This window comes from Gopherus flavomarginatus, chromosome 8 (genome assembly GCF_025201925.1).
Source record: "Gopherus flavomarginatus isolate rGopFla2 chromosome 8, rGopFla2.mat.asm, whole genome shotgun sequence".
Lineage (NCBI taxonomy): Eukaryota > Metazoa > Chordata > Testudines > Testudinidae > Gopherus > Gopherus flavomarginatus.
In genome coordinates this window covers 55,493,063-55,506,878 of record NC_066624.1, presented here as the reverse complement: position 1 = coordinate 55,506,878, position 13,816 = coordinate 55,493,063, and the positions used below count along the sequence as shown (strand labels likewise).

At 44.5% G+C, this 13,816-nt stretch overlaps 1 protein-coding gene across 9 annotated transcripts in view; it reads left to right on the top strand.

Moving 5' to 3' along the window:
* Positions 1–13,448, top strand: part of FAAH2 (fatty acid amide hydrolase 2) — a 28,726-nt gene extending 15,278 nt beyond the window's left edge. For 5 of the 9 annotated variants that reach the window (XM_050965526.1, XM_050965532.1, XM_050965534.1 and 2 more), the window contains 5 exons: positions 746–863; positions 3,806–3,925; positions 5,893–6,004; positions 7,384–7,578; positions 9,487–10,931. In XM_050965526.1, coding sequence (XP_050821483.1) covers positions 746–863; positions 3,806–3,925; positions 5,893–6,004; positions 7,384–7,578; positions 9,487–9,662 — 721 coding nt within the window. In that variant the 3' untranslated portion in view covers positions 9,663–10,931. The other 4 variants (XM_050965527.1, XM_050965535.1, XM_050965529.1 and 1 more) reach the window with 4 other exon arrangements.
* The last annotated feature ends 368 nt before the right edge of the window (positions 13,449–13,816 follow it).

Genomic DNA, 13,816 nt, shown 5'->3' with positions numbered 1-13,816 from the left:
CTTATAGGTTACTTCTCCCTCCTTCCTGGCCAGATTCTTACAGCAAATCCATCTCATTCCAGCCGCCATGACCCTTACTGGCTGCTCTTGGATCCCTCTCCCTGCTCTTACCTCAGCATGTTCAGGTGTAGTCCTTTCATTCCAGCAGACAGAAGCACACTAGCCAGTTGGGGGCCTGTGCTTTTGCTCCCTGAGGCCTCCCTATCCTGCATGGAAGAGAAAAGACTGAAAGTCGGACAGCAGACAAACACAGACTTCCAATGGACCACAGTTATTTCTGCAGAGGCACCAGTGGTGAGAACAGGGGGGAACCTTGTAGGTTCTTCTACCCTGCTTCTGCCCCTGTACTGGCTCATTGCTGCATGTGCGTCCTTTACATGTCCGTGTTCAGCTTTGTGTCTACCTCCGCACTGGCTGTCCAATGCCCATGCTGAATGCTGTTCCTGATATTTGCTATTGGCTGAGCGATCTAATGTGGAGGGGCATCTTGGGAGGCCAAGATTTTCTTAAAAGAAATGTAGAAACTGCTGACCCAGTGATTGTGTGTGACATTGAGGCAAGCAGTCAGACGTATTTAATGCCAACACCTAGGTATTTGTATGTCGGTAGCAACTGTCTCCTTTCTAACATGACAGAGGTAGTATAACATCCCGGGGAACTTTAGCAAGTGTGTGAGCAGTGTTTCAATCTAGGGAATAGCAGGAGATGGAGACTTGTGACCCAGGTATTGTTCCTTCCACTGCAGGCTAAAGCTGGATGAAAAAGTGTTGCTGGAGAAAGTAAAATTCTACTGCATGGAGCATGATGGTGGTTCAGTTTTCGTGTCCCCTGTGGACAGGGAAATTCTTCAGGCCCAGAGAAAGGTAAGAGGGACTTGGTTATTCAGGCATTCAGATACCATGGTGAGACGCATGGTAGACAAACCTGGAGGGAGAGGTTCAGAGAATCAGTTGGATAAGAGATGACCTGCTCTACGTATGTCTGTTCCATCTCTTGTTTATCATGGCCCTTATATGCTAGTACTTTTGAATGGGATGCTAATCAGTTGAATCAAGAGCATGTTGGCAGGAGGCCTGAAGTTAGCTATGATTAAGGCTACATTTTAGTCATGGATATTTTTAGTAAAAGTCATGGATTGGTCATGTGTGGTAAACAAAAATTCACAGCTGGTGACCTGTCCATGACTTTTACCCGTGACTAAATCTTGAGCCCTCTTGGCGGAGAGTACGGTGGGTGCTTGGGGGGGAGGGGGCACCGCAGGACCCCCACTGGTGCTGGGGGGAGAGGGGTTGGGGATGGCAGGCTCCCTACCTGGCTCCGTGCGCCTCCCCAGAAGCGGTGACTTGTCCCTTGGCTCCTAGATGGAGGTGCGGTCAAGGAGGTTTGCATGCTGCCTCTGTCCCAAGCGCCTGCTCCACCACTCCCATTGGCCAGGAGCTTAGGAGCTGAGGGAGGGACATGTCGCTGCTTCCGGGGAGCCCCCCAAGGTAAGTGTCGCCCAGAGCCCTTCCGCTTCGCTGTCCTAGCCCTGAGCCAGCTCTCACACCCAAATTCCTGCTGCTGCTGTGGGGGCAGTGGCGCACTGGCTCGAGACTGCCCCAGCAGTGGCTGGTACAGCTGGTTCAGGGGCTGCCCAAGCTGCTCAGGGGGCCCCCGAGCCAACCACACCAGCCACTGCAGAAGTCCCGGAGGTCCTGGAAAGTCATGGAATCTGACTTCCGTGACCAACTAGCAACCTTATATATGATGCAAGTCATAAACCAAATGAGTTTGGTTGACTATCTAATCTCTAGTGGAAGTGTGTTCACATTATATATTCCTGCACATGCGCAGAATTCGTGTGTCCAGCAGAATTTTATTTTTTTCTGCAGAAAATGTTCTGCCCCAGAAATGCTGCAGTTCTGCCTTTTGCCCACCAGAGCTCACTGTGGCACCAGAACAGCCAACAGTATGAATGCAGCGTGCTGTTCTGGTGCCACAGTGGCCTCTGATGGGAAAAGGGTGGAACTACAGCACTTTCTGTGAAGAAAAAAAATTCTGTGCACGTGCAGTGGCACAAAATTCCTCCAGGAGTACAAGTTCATCACAACACCTGGCCTGTTAGGACAAAGTGGGGCACATGGGGCTGCTGGGGAGGGGGTCACAGACTGGAGTTCAGAATGGTTAGTGTGGGGGACAGACTGGAGCATGGGCTCAGGAGCTAGTGGGGTGACAGTGTTGAGGCAGGGGCTGAATGGGAGTGGGGGACTGCAGAGACCCATCGGGATGAGGGGTGTGGGGACAGGGGCAGATGTGTCTGACGGAATGGGAGAGGCTTGGGAACATCCAGGGTCTGCATGGAGGAGGCTACCCAACTCCCTAACAATCCTGCCCTCCCCTCCCAAAAAACAACAAAAAAAACATTTCATACTTCTCTCAACCACACCCAGCAACTCTCCAGGTTTACTCCAGGCTCTTTTCATCTCCCTCAGCTCCTCTGTTACCCCTGACACTCCCAAGCCTTTGCACAGCTTCTGACAGGTGCAGGAAATACAGTTCCGTATTGTAATTTAAATGAATTACTCGAAGTTCTGTATTAATATGTCTAGTAAAGAATTTATTTGTCAAAAAATGACCGGAATCTTTTTATTTTTATTTTTTTGGTCTGTATTGTTACAGACATACTTGCTGACAGGTATTTTGAAATAAATTACCAGAATAATTGATACTAGTATGATTATATTATGTTATTTTGACAAATAAAATATGCAGAATTTTGCAGAATTTTAAAATATTGTGTGCAGAGTTTTTTTTATTTTTTTTGGCACAGATTTCACCCAGGAGTTAATTAAATTATAAAACTACCAAATAATTTGCATCACTGTCAGTCTTTGCACAGAGGAGACCAGGACTGAAATAGCCAGGGCATATTACAAATTGAGATTGTAGTGCATTATCAGAGTTGTATACGGGAAACTTGTCACTTATTGCATACATCATTAAAAGATGGGATCTAACCTAATGGTGAGCCAGCAGCACACAGAGTTAGGATGCTGCTGCTTAGGTCCTGTCCTTCAGATGAGATGTTAAACTGAGGTCTTTTTACTTATGTCTAGTACCAGTTTATTTTGAATCTTAAAGATCTAACAGTTCTAATGTCCAGTTTTTGGACAAGTCATACATGCAGAGTAAGCCATGAATTCTTTACACGAGAATAGGCTGTGCAATGTTCTTGCCAAATTCCAATTTGGATAATTATATTTTACCTACATAAAAGTCTCCTTTTTTATATTATGAAGATCCTTCGGGATTTTTTATAAGGGAAAGAGCCATAATACTAGTCATAAAAATGTAATGTTTATAAAATCCAAGGGTGGGTCTTGAGCCACGGCTGTGTGTAGAATGCCTTACTCCTTTTGCCCTCACAGTCATTGCCCAGTAGAATGTTCTACCACTGTACCTGATGATGATAAATGCTATATTAAAAAAGTCCTTTTCTATTGTGGTCCCCTTGATGCTAGTTTTGGGGTACCCTGACTTTAATTGACAGTTGCAATGAGAATTTTCTAGGGAACATCAGATCTTCATCAAATGGAGCTGACTCTACCTGTTGGCCTTGAATATGGAGACTTGCATGCCGTGGACTTGTAGTACCCAGCAAAATAATAAAAATAGGAGTGGTTCCACATCCTGTGTGACGACTCTGTGGGCTGTTTGGCCCACTGGCCTTAGCTTTACCCAGGCCCACCAATCTCTCATTGCTTCTGCGAGTAGTGAAATATCACATAACATGATGGATACGCTCTTCCCCTTGTATTTCCATAAGGTGGTGGAGCACCTGGAGACTCAGTGTGGGGTCCAAGTTCAATATGTAACAATCCACAAGATGAAGTATGCTTTCCAGATCTGGTCTGCTATGATGTCTTCCTGTGACAGTGATGGGCAGGTGCGTCTGATTCTGACCAGGACACAAGCATAATGGAGCGGAGAGGAATCTGTTATTTGTCAGTAGACAGAGAGGGGGACGTGTACATGCTTGATAGGTTTTGGACCCAGCGGCATGTCTTCTCTTCTTCCACTATCTCGCTCCCCACTTCCAACTCTATCTTCATGTAACTTTAAGCATTATCCTCTTGCGTCAGCCATTTGTGAGGTGACTGTAAATCCAGTGATCTAGCAGGTGAGGGACGCCTTTTAGGATTCTTGCTTTGGCCTTTTCTGTGCAAGTCCTTACAGACGCAGCTAAGCAGATGGTTTTCTAACTAGCTTACCTTGCTTTCTTTTCACTCTTTTCGCTGTCAGCAGCAGAAGGGTGATGCAGGTCATGACTGAAGTGCATTAACACTGCTGAGAAGTGGGGACAGGCAAGACTGAAACTAAAGATGCTGTTTATAAATTCTATAGTCAATTGCTTGACAACACTTTTTGGTTTGTTATGAAATACACTCGAGACCACTACCAGTGTCAGTCAGGTTTATTGCTATGATCAATAATAATACAGTACAGGAAAAAGGTTCTATGTGATACTGGTGTCCAGAAGCAGATCTATGCAGCGTTGTTACAGTCACCTTACACATGAAGTCTGCTCCCAGAGTTATGTGTTTCAGCTGGTTAGTATCTATAGGATGATTTTACAAGTTACGTATTCATTTACGTGTTGCTAAAATTCAACCCATCCGTTTGTTGTAGTTCCTTAACTTGTTCTGTTCCTTTCATTATCTTTGTTTTGGATACCAGCATTCCAGGTTCTGGTCCGTGAAGGTTCCTTCTTGGTTTGCACCAGGGTAGAACAATCATATGTCTTGTCCTCTTCCTTTGGCACATTCCAGTACTGGTCCATGAGAATAACACTCTACCAGTTGCTATGGTAAAATACTCATTGGTCCTGATAGCTTGCCTATCTACTTAAGCCGAGGCTTACTTCAGTTAATGCCAGGTGTTATGGGATACTTACCATAAGTGAACAGGATTATAGTATAGGTATAAGCCAAGTTAGGTTATATAACTGCTATGATATTTGTTCTCAATGCTATTTGTGCTTAATGCATATATATTTATGGATGATGTATGTAATAGCCAGCATATAGTGGTCAACAGTGCTGCAAGTTAGTGTTAATTTTCTTTGGCAGGTCTGTGTGATACAGCTTTTGTATTATAATACCTAACTGCTCTGTGCTTTGCTTAAATTGCTGGTGTCCATCTTCTCTCTCACTCATTTTATTTATTACTTCTGACTCTTCTTAGTGTTTGTCCTGAGCTCCAAGCACTGTACAACGGTATTTCATGTCAAAATCCCATAGCATACTTAATAGGCTACATATGCAAATAGCAAAAAGGCTCATCTCCCTGAAAGACACAATCCCAAGCAGCTCTGTCATGTCCCCATTCCATCAATCTTCCTCTTCCCAAGATCCAGAGAGAAAAGCACTAACTTTCATGTAAAAATGGTGAACATCCATGAAAAATATTTACTTCTGCCCCTTATTGCATCATCTGGGGTACACCATCAAAAGTAGACGGGGCAGTGGTTGAGCACTCTTCTTGCTGATGAGGATTTCCCCACAACCTATACAGAATCTCCCTGCCAGATGAAAATATACCACCTCAATTCCTTCTTTCTTCTGGATGTAGTGGGTCCTGTCAGTTAGTTTAGCAGTGTGTGGGAAACCTGTCCACACCCCATGTGAGTCTTGTATTTAACAATACTTTTCTGTTCAGCTATAGATGGGGATTGGTCACTTCTGGTGCAATATGTGGTCTCCCCACCCTGCTCCATAGAGAATGCAGACAATTTGATGACTTTGATAATGCTGCTGGTAATGAGGGGTTCAGAGCTGTCTCTTATCCCATCACTCACTGCATATTAACTACAGCCCCCTGCCAGCATTGATGTGATGTGTTTGTTAATTGCAGGAAGCACAGCTGTTCACAGACCTGCTTGGAGATCATGGGAAGCCCGTATGGCCGCTGTGGGAGCTGATGAAATGGTTCCTGGGGATGTCTTTGCACACCATCCCTGCCATTGGTAAAGTCAAGCCATCTCATTTAATGTGGCTTTCCGTTTAAAAAAATAAATAAACCCAAGTTAAAATGAATTTGCAGTTGTTTATAATCCTAATTTACAGCCTGCAGCTATGAAACAAGCTCTCTTTGTATGATTATGATTGTTTGGGTAAATACATTCTGCATCCTTAAATTCCTCTCCAGCTCTTCCAGTTGGAAAAGGTATCGTTCACAACCTATCCTAGACAATAGCGGTGTGCTGTTATACACAGTTGCCACATTCCACCCAAAAGATCGCTGCATTTAACAGGGCATGAGTGATTGTATAAATAGTATAGCGTATACAGTGACATAAGTAATGTAGCACTTGGAGGAGGTAAAGGATATGTATGTTTGTGGCATATGACTGAATAGAAAATATTGGTAGCTATGGTACGGAGTTGGGTGGGAGTTCTTTTTTCTGGCTATTGAGTTTTTTACTGGAATGTTGCTTCTTCATTCCAGTCTTGGATTGGATTTTCTCTGGGATCAAGGCAGGTACAAATTATTTCTAATATACAGTAAGCATTTGCAAATATTTGAAGTATGAAAATGCCAAGGATGAAGAATTATTTAGGGTGATTCTTTGCAAAGGAAAATGTAAGTGGACTATTAGAAAAAACTTCTGAATGCTGAAGTCATGAGGTTTATCTGGCTATGGAATAATCTCCTGAGGGAAATGGCAGAAATCTCATTGCTTGAGTCATTTAAAACTATATCAGATAAAACATTGGACAGTGTATTGTAGGGTGTGGTCTCATACTGGCAGAGTTTGTGAGAAGCACGGGAAGAATAGACCCAATAACCTTCTAGAAATTATAGAATGAAAAGATCTGTTTGTTCTAGATTCTCATGTGAGTCAGTCCATGCTTCTGGGAACACATCTCAATGGGCAGGGCATGACATGCTCCTGATGACGCTGTGAGAAGACAGGAGTATTTTCTTTCTGACTCAGACTTAGAATGGGTCTCTTTAAAACACAAAAACTCTCCAGGTGCCTCACATAGAGCTGTTTGAACCCTTTCAACCTTGAATTCTTTGCTATTACATGTAACAAATGTGGCTCTTAGACGTTAAGGAGTTCATAATAATCTTCCTAGATTCTTTGGTGAATATGGAGAGGAATGTCACATTCGATCATCCTGCATGTACAGGTAGTACCTCCTCTAGCCGCATGCAAGCCAGGAGGGAGACAATCTCCTCCCACCTGCTCCTGGAGCAATTCCCATGCTCCCGTGTCTAGTCTTGCTAAGAAGAGGATATTTGCCCACGGTGCTTTGTAAAGGAGACTACACTGTGTGATATACTGTCTCTTGTTTGCCTCCCTGTAATGCTGCATGTGTGTTTGCTGTTGCCCTATAGCCCTGGCACTGACAGAGAAGCTGATGAAACTCAACCCTGGTGGGAATGCCAAGCTGGTGAGCATGGGTCACAACCTGCGGACTGAGATGATGAACTTGCTGGGGACTGATGGGATGCTTTTGTACCCTTCCCACCCCATAGTGGCACCTAAGCACTACTTTCCCTTGGGGATGCCTTTCAACTTTGTGTATACAGGTGAGCAGCCCTTGAGTAGTGGGAGAAAAGCTGCAATCTCAGCTGTGCCAGAAGTAATTGGGTAGCATTGCACTATCTCAAAAGACCTGTTCCCAGTATTGAGGGCATATCAAAAAAAGCTGGGGTGGAGGGGGGGGGTCTCATGAGAATCTTTCCTTTTAAAAATCAGGGAAGTGTATTCACAGGTTCGAGAGAGCAGTTTAACCATGTGATATCTCACCTTGGAGAGCTTTCTCACCCGGGATGCACTGTTCCTCTCACTTGTGCCGCAAAGCAGTTGGTACCAAGCAGTGGTTGTGTTGGTGGTCCCTTGGCCCATAATCCTAGATGGGGAGCTCTCTGGAGCAGGCCTATTTTTGTTTTATTCCTTTGTATGCTGCTTAGGGCCTGCTCAGAACTTTTAGGGGCTACAGTAGTGTAGATGCTACTGCAGAGCTCATTCTGAGATGTGATTTTTCTGGTTGCACGTCAAGAGACTTGTGCAGATACCCTACAGGGCCATTTCCCTTGCACCTGCCCATTAATTGAAGAGTAAAACTTTAGAAGAGTTGGAGCAAAAACCTGCTGATCTTTGGGATGAACTCTTGAGTTCTTGCTTCTGTGTCACAGGAGCCACATAAGTGCTATCTGAACACAACACTATATCCAGGCTCACATGGGTGGAGAGAGCAGCGTGGATGACCCCCCCGCCCCACCCGGACATTTTAATTGGGGCAGTTACTTGTCTAATGGAATCGTAGCCTGTGGCAGGTGCTTCTCCCCACCCTGTAAGTGATGGGCCGTGTCTGCAACCACACTTTAAATCCATGTGGCATTTCTGGGCCTCCTATTGGTGATGGCCATTTGACTAAAGTGTGACTGCAGTAGCAATGGGAACCCTCATGTCAGGGAACCTAATGGATCACCTTCATCCTCTTTACAGGATGGGTGTTAAAGCTGTATCACATATGCCCCTTTTTAGCGAACATCCAAGGGTTGCCACCCATCCTGAGATTTGCAGGATTTGTCCCATTGATATGCTTTAGATGGCTTTCTCAAGTCTTGAGTTCCTTTGTCTCAGTGTTGCCCTGTGATGCAGTGTGGTTTTGGAACAACTTGACACTGTATAGAACTGGGGTTGGCAATCTTTCAGAAGTGCCGTGCTGAGTCTTCATTTATTCACTCTGATTTAAGGTTTCGCGTGCCAGTCATACATTTTAACATTTTCAGAAGGTCTCTTTCTATAAATCTATAATATATAACTAAACTATTGTTGTATGTAAAGTAAATAAGGTTTTTAAAATGCTTAAGAAGCTTCACTTAAAATTAAATTAAAATGCAGACCCCCCAGAGCAGTGGCTAGAACCCGAGCGGTTTGCTGTCAGCTCATGTGCTGTCTTCGGCACCCGTGCCATAGGTTGCCTACCCCTGGTATAGAACATCCTCATGAAAAAAGGGCATCTCGAGGTCATGACCTTTTGATGCACTATGGTGATGTTGCATGACTGTTGTCATCTCATGTGATGCAGTAGTTTGACTTTGTGAGACAAATGGTCTAGTGGCACTTGGAGATCTGCTGCTAGTTGGGGGCTCCAATATGCAGATTTATCATTAAAATTGGGAGATTTGTAGAATCTAAGGCCAGAAGGGACCATTGTGATCATCTAGTCTGACTTCCTGTATAACACAGGCCAGAGTACTTCCCTAAATTAATTCCCGTTTGAACTGAATCAGATCTTCTAGAAAAACATCCGTCTTGATTTAAACATTTTCAAACTGTCCTTGCAGTCTGTACTGGGTCAAATTCACTGCTTACCCTGTGGACTCTCCAGAGGCCACAGCAAGTAACTTGGGTGAAAATGGATTGCTCACATGACCAAGGATGGAGCACTTTGTGTCTATTCTGATATTCCCTTCTCTTTCTTTCAGCTATTTTCAATGTCCTGGGCTTGCCTGTCACCCAGTGCCCATTGGGCTTGAGCAGTGAAGGACTTCCCTTGGGAATTCAGGTGGTAGCAGGCCCGCACAATGACCATCTGACACTGGCTATGGCTCGATACCTGGAGAAGGCTTTTGGAGGCTGGGTTTGCCCTGGAAAATCATAACAGTGATTCCTAGGACCCCCTCATGGCAGGAACACGGAGACAATCTTTTTCCCCAAAAGCTAGCAATGGGCATCAGTGCCTGTTTGGATCAGAACAGTAACATTCCCTCCCACACAACCTAACTTCCTTTCTGGAGCAGCGTGGGCAGGCTAACTCGGCCAGGACCAAGTGCTCATTCTCCTCCAATCAGTGGCCAAGTACTACTGCTCAAGCTCATATTTTCAACTAGAATTTCCTCCTCTTCCTGCAGACGATGATGGGAAAGGGAAGGAGCGAGCAGGTATCCCCAGTCAGCTTCTTTCTTTAGGAACCTCAGAGTTCTCATGGATTCTGAATGGAAGGCTCATGCCCTTGCTGGGGAAGGTGGTAGCATGTGCCCGGATTAGGTGGGCTGCCATTGTGAGACCACTGCTTTTATTTTCAATTATTTTCCTTCTCCGTTATGTTCGCCTCTTAAAGACAAAGGAAAGTGACAGGGAGAAGGGGCAAGCTGGCCCGTGGTACTAAAGGGTTATTTAGGGAATAATCTTCCAGCATGGTGCCTACTGGAGAGCAATGTTCAAAACTCCCATGAATGTGTAAACTTACTTGCTGTGCAGCTGGGATGCTCTGCTTTCTCATCTGCCTAACTTAACTGTCCATGCACGACAGAGTCACTGGCTACCTGCAGCCCAGCTGAGCTGAGTTGAAGTGAACAGGTTTTTGTATTTCCCCCACTACCTGTAGAAGGGAAAAGGGTTGCATGGGGTGTGTTTCTGCTTTAAAGCATTTAGCGCTAAAGGCAGTGTGCCCAGCCTGGTAGCGCCACCTCCTGTCCTCCATGCACAGCTGCTCTTTCGGGGCAAAGGAAGCACTGGTCTTTGACCTGAACACTGACAGCCATGGAGCTGAAACCATTTGGGCTCAGAGTGAACTCTTGCTGTGAGAGACCTCCTCTGCTGGGATCGTTATTGCACCAGAAAGAGGGAGAAGACATTTCTCCCAGTGTCATGAGATGGCTTCCCCAGCTCTTCCTTTCTCATCCACTCCATTGGGACAGTAGATTCTGGTTAAGCTGCCTAAGACACTTTTCTGAAAGGGATGAGGGAAAAGAAACGGTACTGCTAGGTGTAAAATTTTGTCCTCCCTTGGCTCTGGGCCCTAATTCCATGTGGCCCCCAAGTGGGCATGCACAAACACTGTGAACTACCAGCTGTTTCTTTTGAGCAATGGTGTATGTTTATCAAATGTAAATAACTCAGCCGGTATTAAAGAGATTGCATCCCTCCAGTTCATGGCATAACTGTGTCATCATTGCTGAAAGCTTGCAGTTGTTACCATATGGTCCCAGGCTTTGTGGTTTCACTGGATGCCACCAACTTGGGCTGAGTATGTTCCTGCATACGAGACTTGGCTTGGGCTGAGTATGTTCCTGCATATGAGACTCCAAGAAAAACTGAGGGCACTGTTCCCCTGAACCATGTCCCATTATTGTGGTGGTGCGCTTTATTTCACGTGAGATGTCAATTGAAGCTGTTTCCAATTGTGGTCGTTAAAAGGTCCCATGGTGTGCACGCATTCCTGTTGGGGGCTAGCTTATCCAAATTCCAGAATATACAATCACATTAGTGTGTGAATTTAGTCCATGATTTTCTTTGTCCTCTTCCTAACCCTTGTTCTGTTGTGGTGTATGTAGAGTATATCACCCACCACTCCAGAGGTGGCTGCATTTCAGTGGTAGAAAAAAATAATTGGTTATATTGCTAAGTTGTGAAAAAACAAACCAAAATCAGCCAGCACTGCCTGATGAGTATCTCCTTTAGTTATTCCCCTTGTTTTTGAACAGAACATTTTAAAATCTTGCTTCTGGTATTTGATGGTTACCATGTTTATATTCAGTCACAAGTCAGTAGCATCTATTTGTTTGAGAGGCCAAATTGCTAAATGTTGCAGATCATGTACTCTGTGCACATACTCTTCACTCTTTATTTAACCCAATGCCCTAATTTTGGTCATACACAATTCCTTAGCTACACGTAGATGTGACAGGGTGCAGTCTGGGAGCTGTTGGAACCGCTGTGCCCCCTAACAATTCACCTAGGTTGGCCCTTCTCACACTGCTTTGCTTTGCTTCTGCTGCTACCAGCCAGCCTCTGCAGGCCCTGTTGTCATCCAACACAACGGCAGGTGGCGCCACACATCCAACTGAGTTACCTGGATGCTTTACCGAAGCCATTTAAGGATCAACTATGGAAGCACCAGCTCCCCAGCCTTGCACCCTTACTGGAGTATAAATGCAGAATTATACTGCCTTTGCACTGCACGGGGATACGTATGGTGCAAGTTCATTAAATTAATCTGCTTCCCTTCATGTGGGGAACAAGCTGAGATTTTCCGAAACACTTCAAAAACACACTGGTTAAGATAAAACATAAAACAAGTTTATTAACTACAGAAAGATTTTAAGTGATTATAAGTGATAGCAAATAGATCAAAGCAGATTACCTAGCAAATAAACAAAACTGCAAACTAAGTTTAATATACTAGACAGATAGGATTTGAATTAGCAATATCTCACTCTGACTGATGTTACAAGCAGGCTTGCAAATTCTTGAGGCATAAGCTGCCTTTGCTGTGCAGCCTGGGTTCCCCTGGCCCATTCCAAGTTTTTTGTCTTTTAGAGGTTCTTCCAGGTATTGAGTTGCGGGGGAATCAAAACAAATCATCGTCACTCCCCACCTTATATAGACACTCCCTGTGGCGGGAACTCTTTGTCCAAGATAAGTTCCCAGCCCAGTTTGTGGAAAAATACAGGTACCAAAATGGAGTTCAGTGTCATGTAGTCTGGTCACATGCCTTTGCATACCTTGCTAAGTCATAGCAGCCATTATTCATAGGCTGGTTGAAGGGTACCCAGGCGAGGACAAACCTTTTCCATGGTCCATTGTCTTTGCTGATGGCCATTGGCACTGTCTAGCTTCTTCATTGTTGTACCTGAAAGGCTTGTTGTGGATGTTTCCAATTTCACAACATCTTTCAGTAACACACACGTTGCACTCCATACGCTTTATGAAAATATGCTTATGAATGTGAATATGACAACTGGAATATGCTTTATGCTAAATACCCATTGTAAGGTATCATTAGAAAGCTTGTAATCTACTGAGTGTGTTCATCCTATTTGTTTGCATGTATTATTTCTATGTCTGGAGTTAGAAAAATAAGATATAAACTTGTATTACTGATGTAAACATTTTAAGTGGAAGCTATTAAAGGTGCCTCAGAATCAATGAACTTTATTTACCTGCAAGCCTTCCTGCATATGTGTGGGCCAGCGCGTGGCTAATGAAGAATGAGGTCTCACAGGGACATGACCATGTCGCCCGATACTGAAATCCATCTTAAATCTTCTACTTTTCTATTTAGAAGGAGGGGTGGGGGCCAAGCACAGACAAAAGATCCCTGCCTTGTGCCAAAGCTATGTAAGGGGGTGGAGCAGGACAAAGAGGCTGCCAGTCATGAGAAAACCCCTGCTTACCACCTGAGATGTCTGTTGGAACTAACATGGACTGTACCAGGGGAAAGGATTGGGCCCAGATTAGGAAGAAGTCTAGGCTGTGAAAGAAGCTTATTGGAACATCTTTGAGGGTGAGATATTACCTGTAATCCTTTCCTTAATGTATTAGGCTTAGACTTGTGTGTTTTTGCTTTATTTTGCTTGGTGACTTACTTTGTTCTGTCTGTTATTACTTGAAATCACTTAAATCCTACTTGTTATACTTAATAGAATCACTTCTGTTTATTAATTTACCCAGAGTAAATGATTAATATCCGGGGGAGCAAACAGCTGTGCATCTTTCTGTATCAGTGTTCTAGAGGGTGGACAATTTGAGTTTACCCTGTATAAGCTTTATACAGAGTAAAATAGATTTATTTGGGGTTTGAGTCCCATTGGGAATTGGGTGTTTGGGTGCTGGAGAGGTAACCTGCTGAGCTGTTTTTGGTTAAAGGCTGCAGCTTTGGGGGTGTGAACCAGACCTGGGTGTGTGTTGCAGCAGGATAGCATGTCTGGCTCAACAAGGCAGGATTCTGGAGTCCCAGGCTGGTACAGAAAACGGGCTCAGAGGTAATTTCAGCACATCAAGTGAGAGTCCCAAGGGGATCTCTGTGACCAA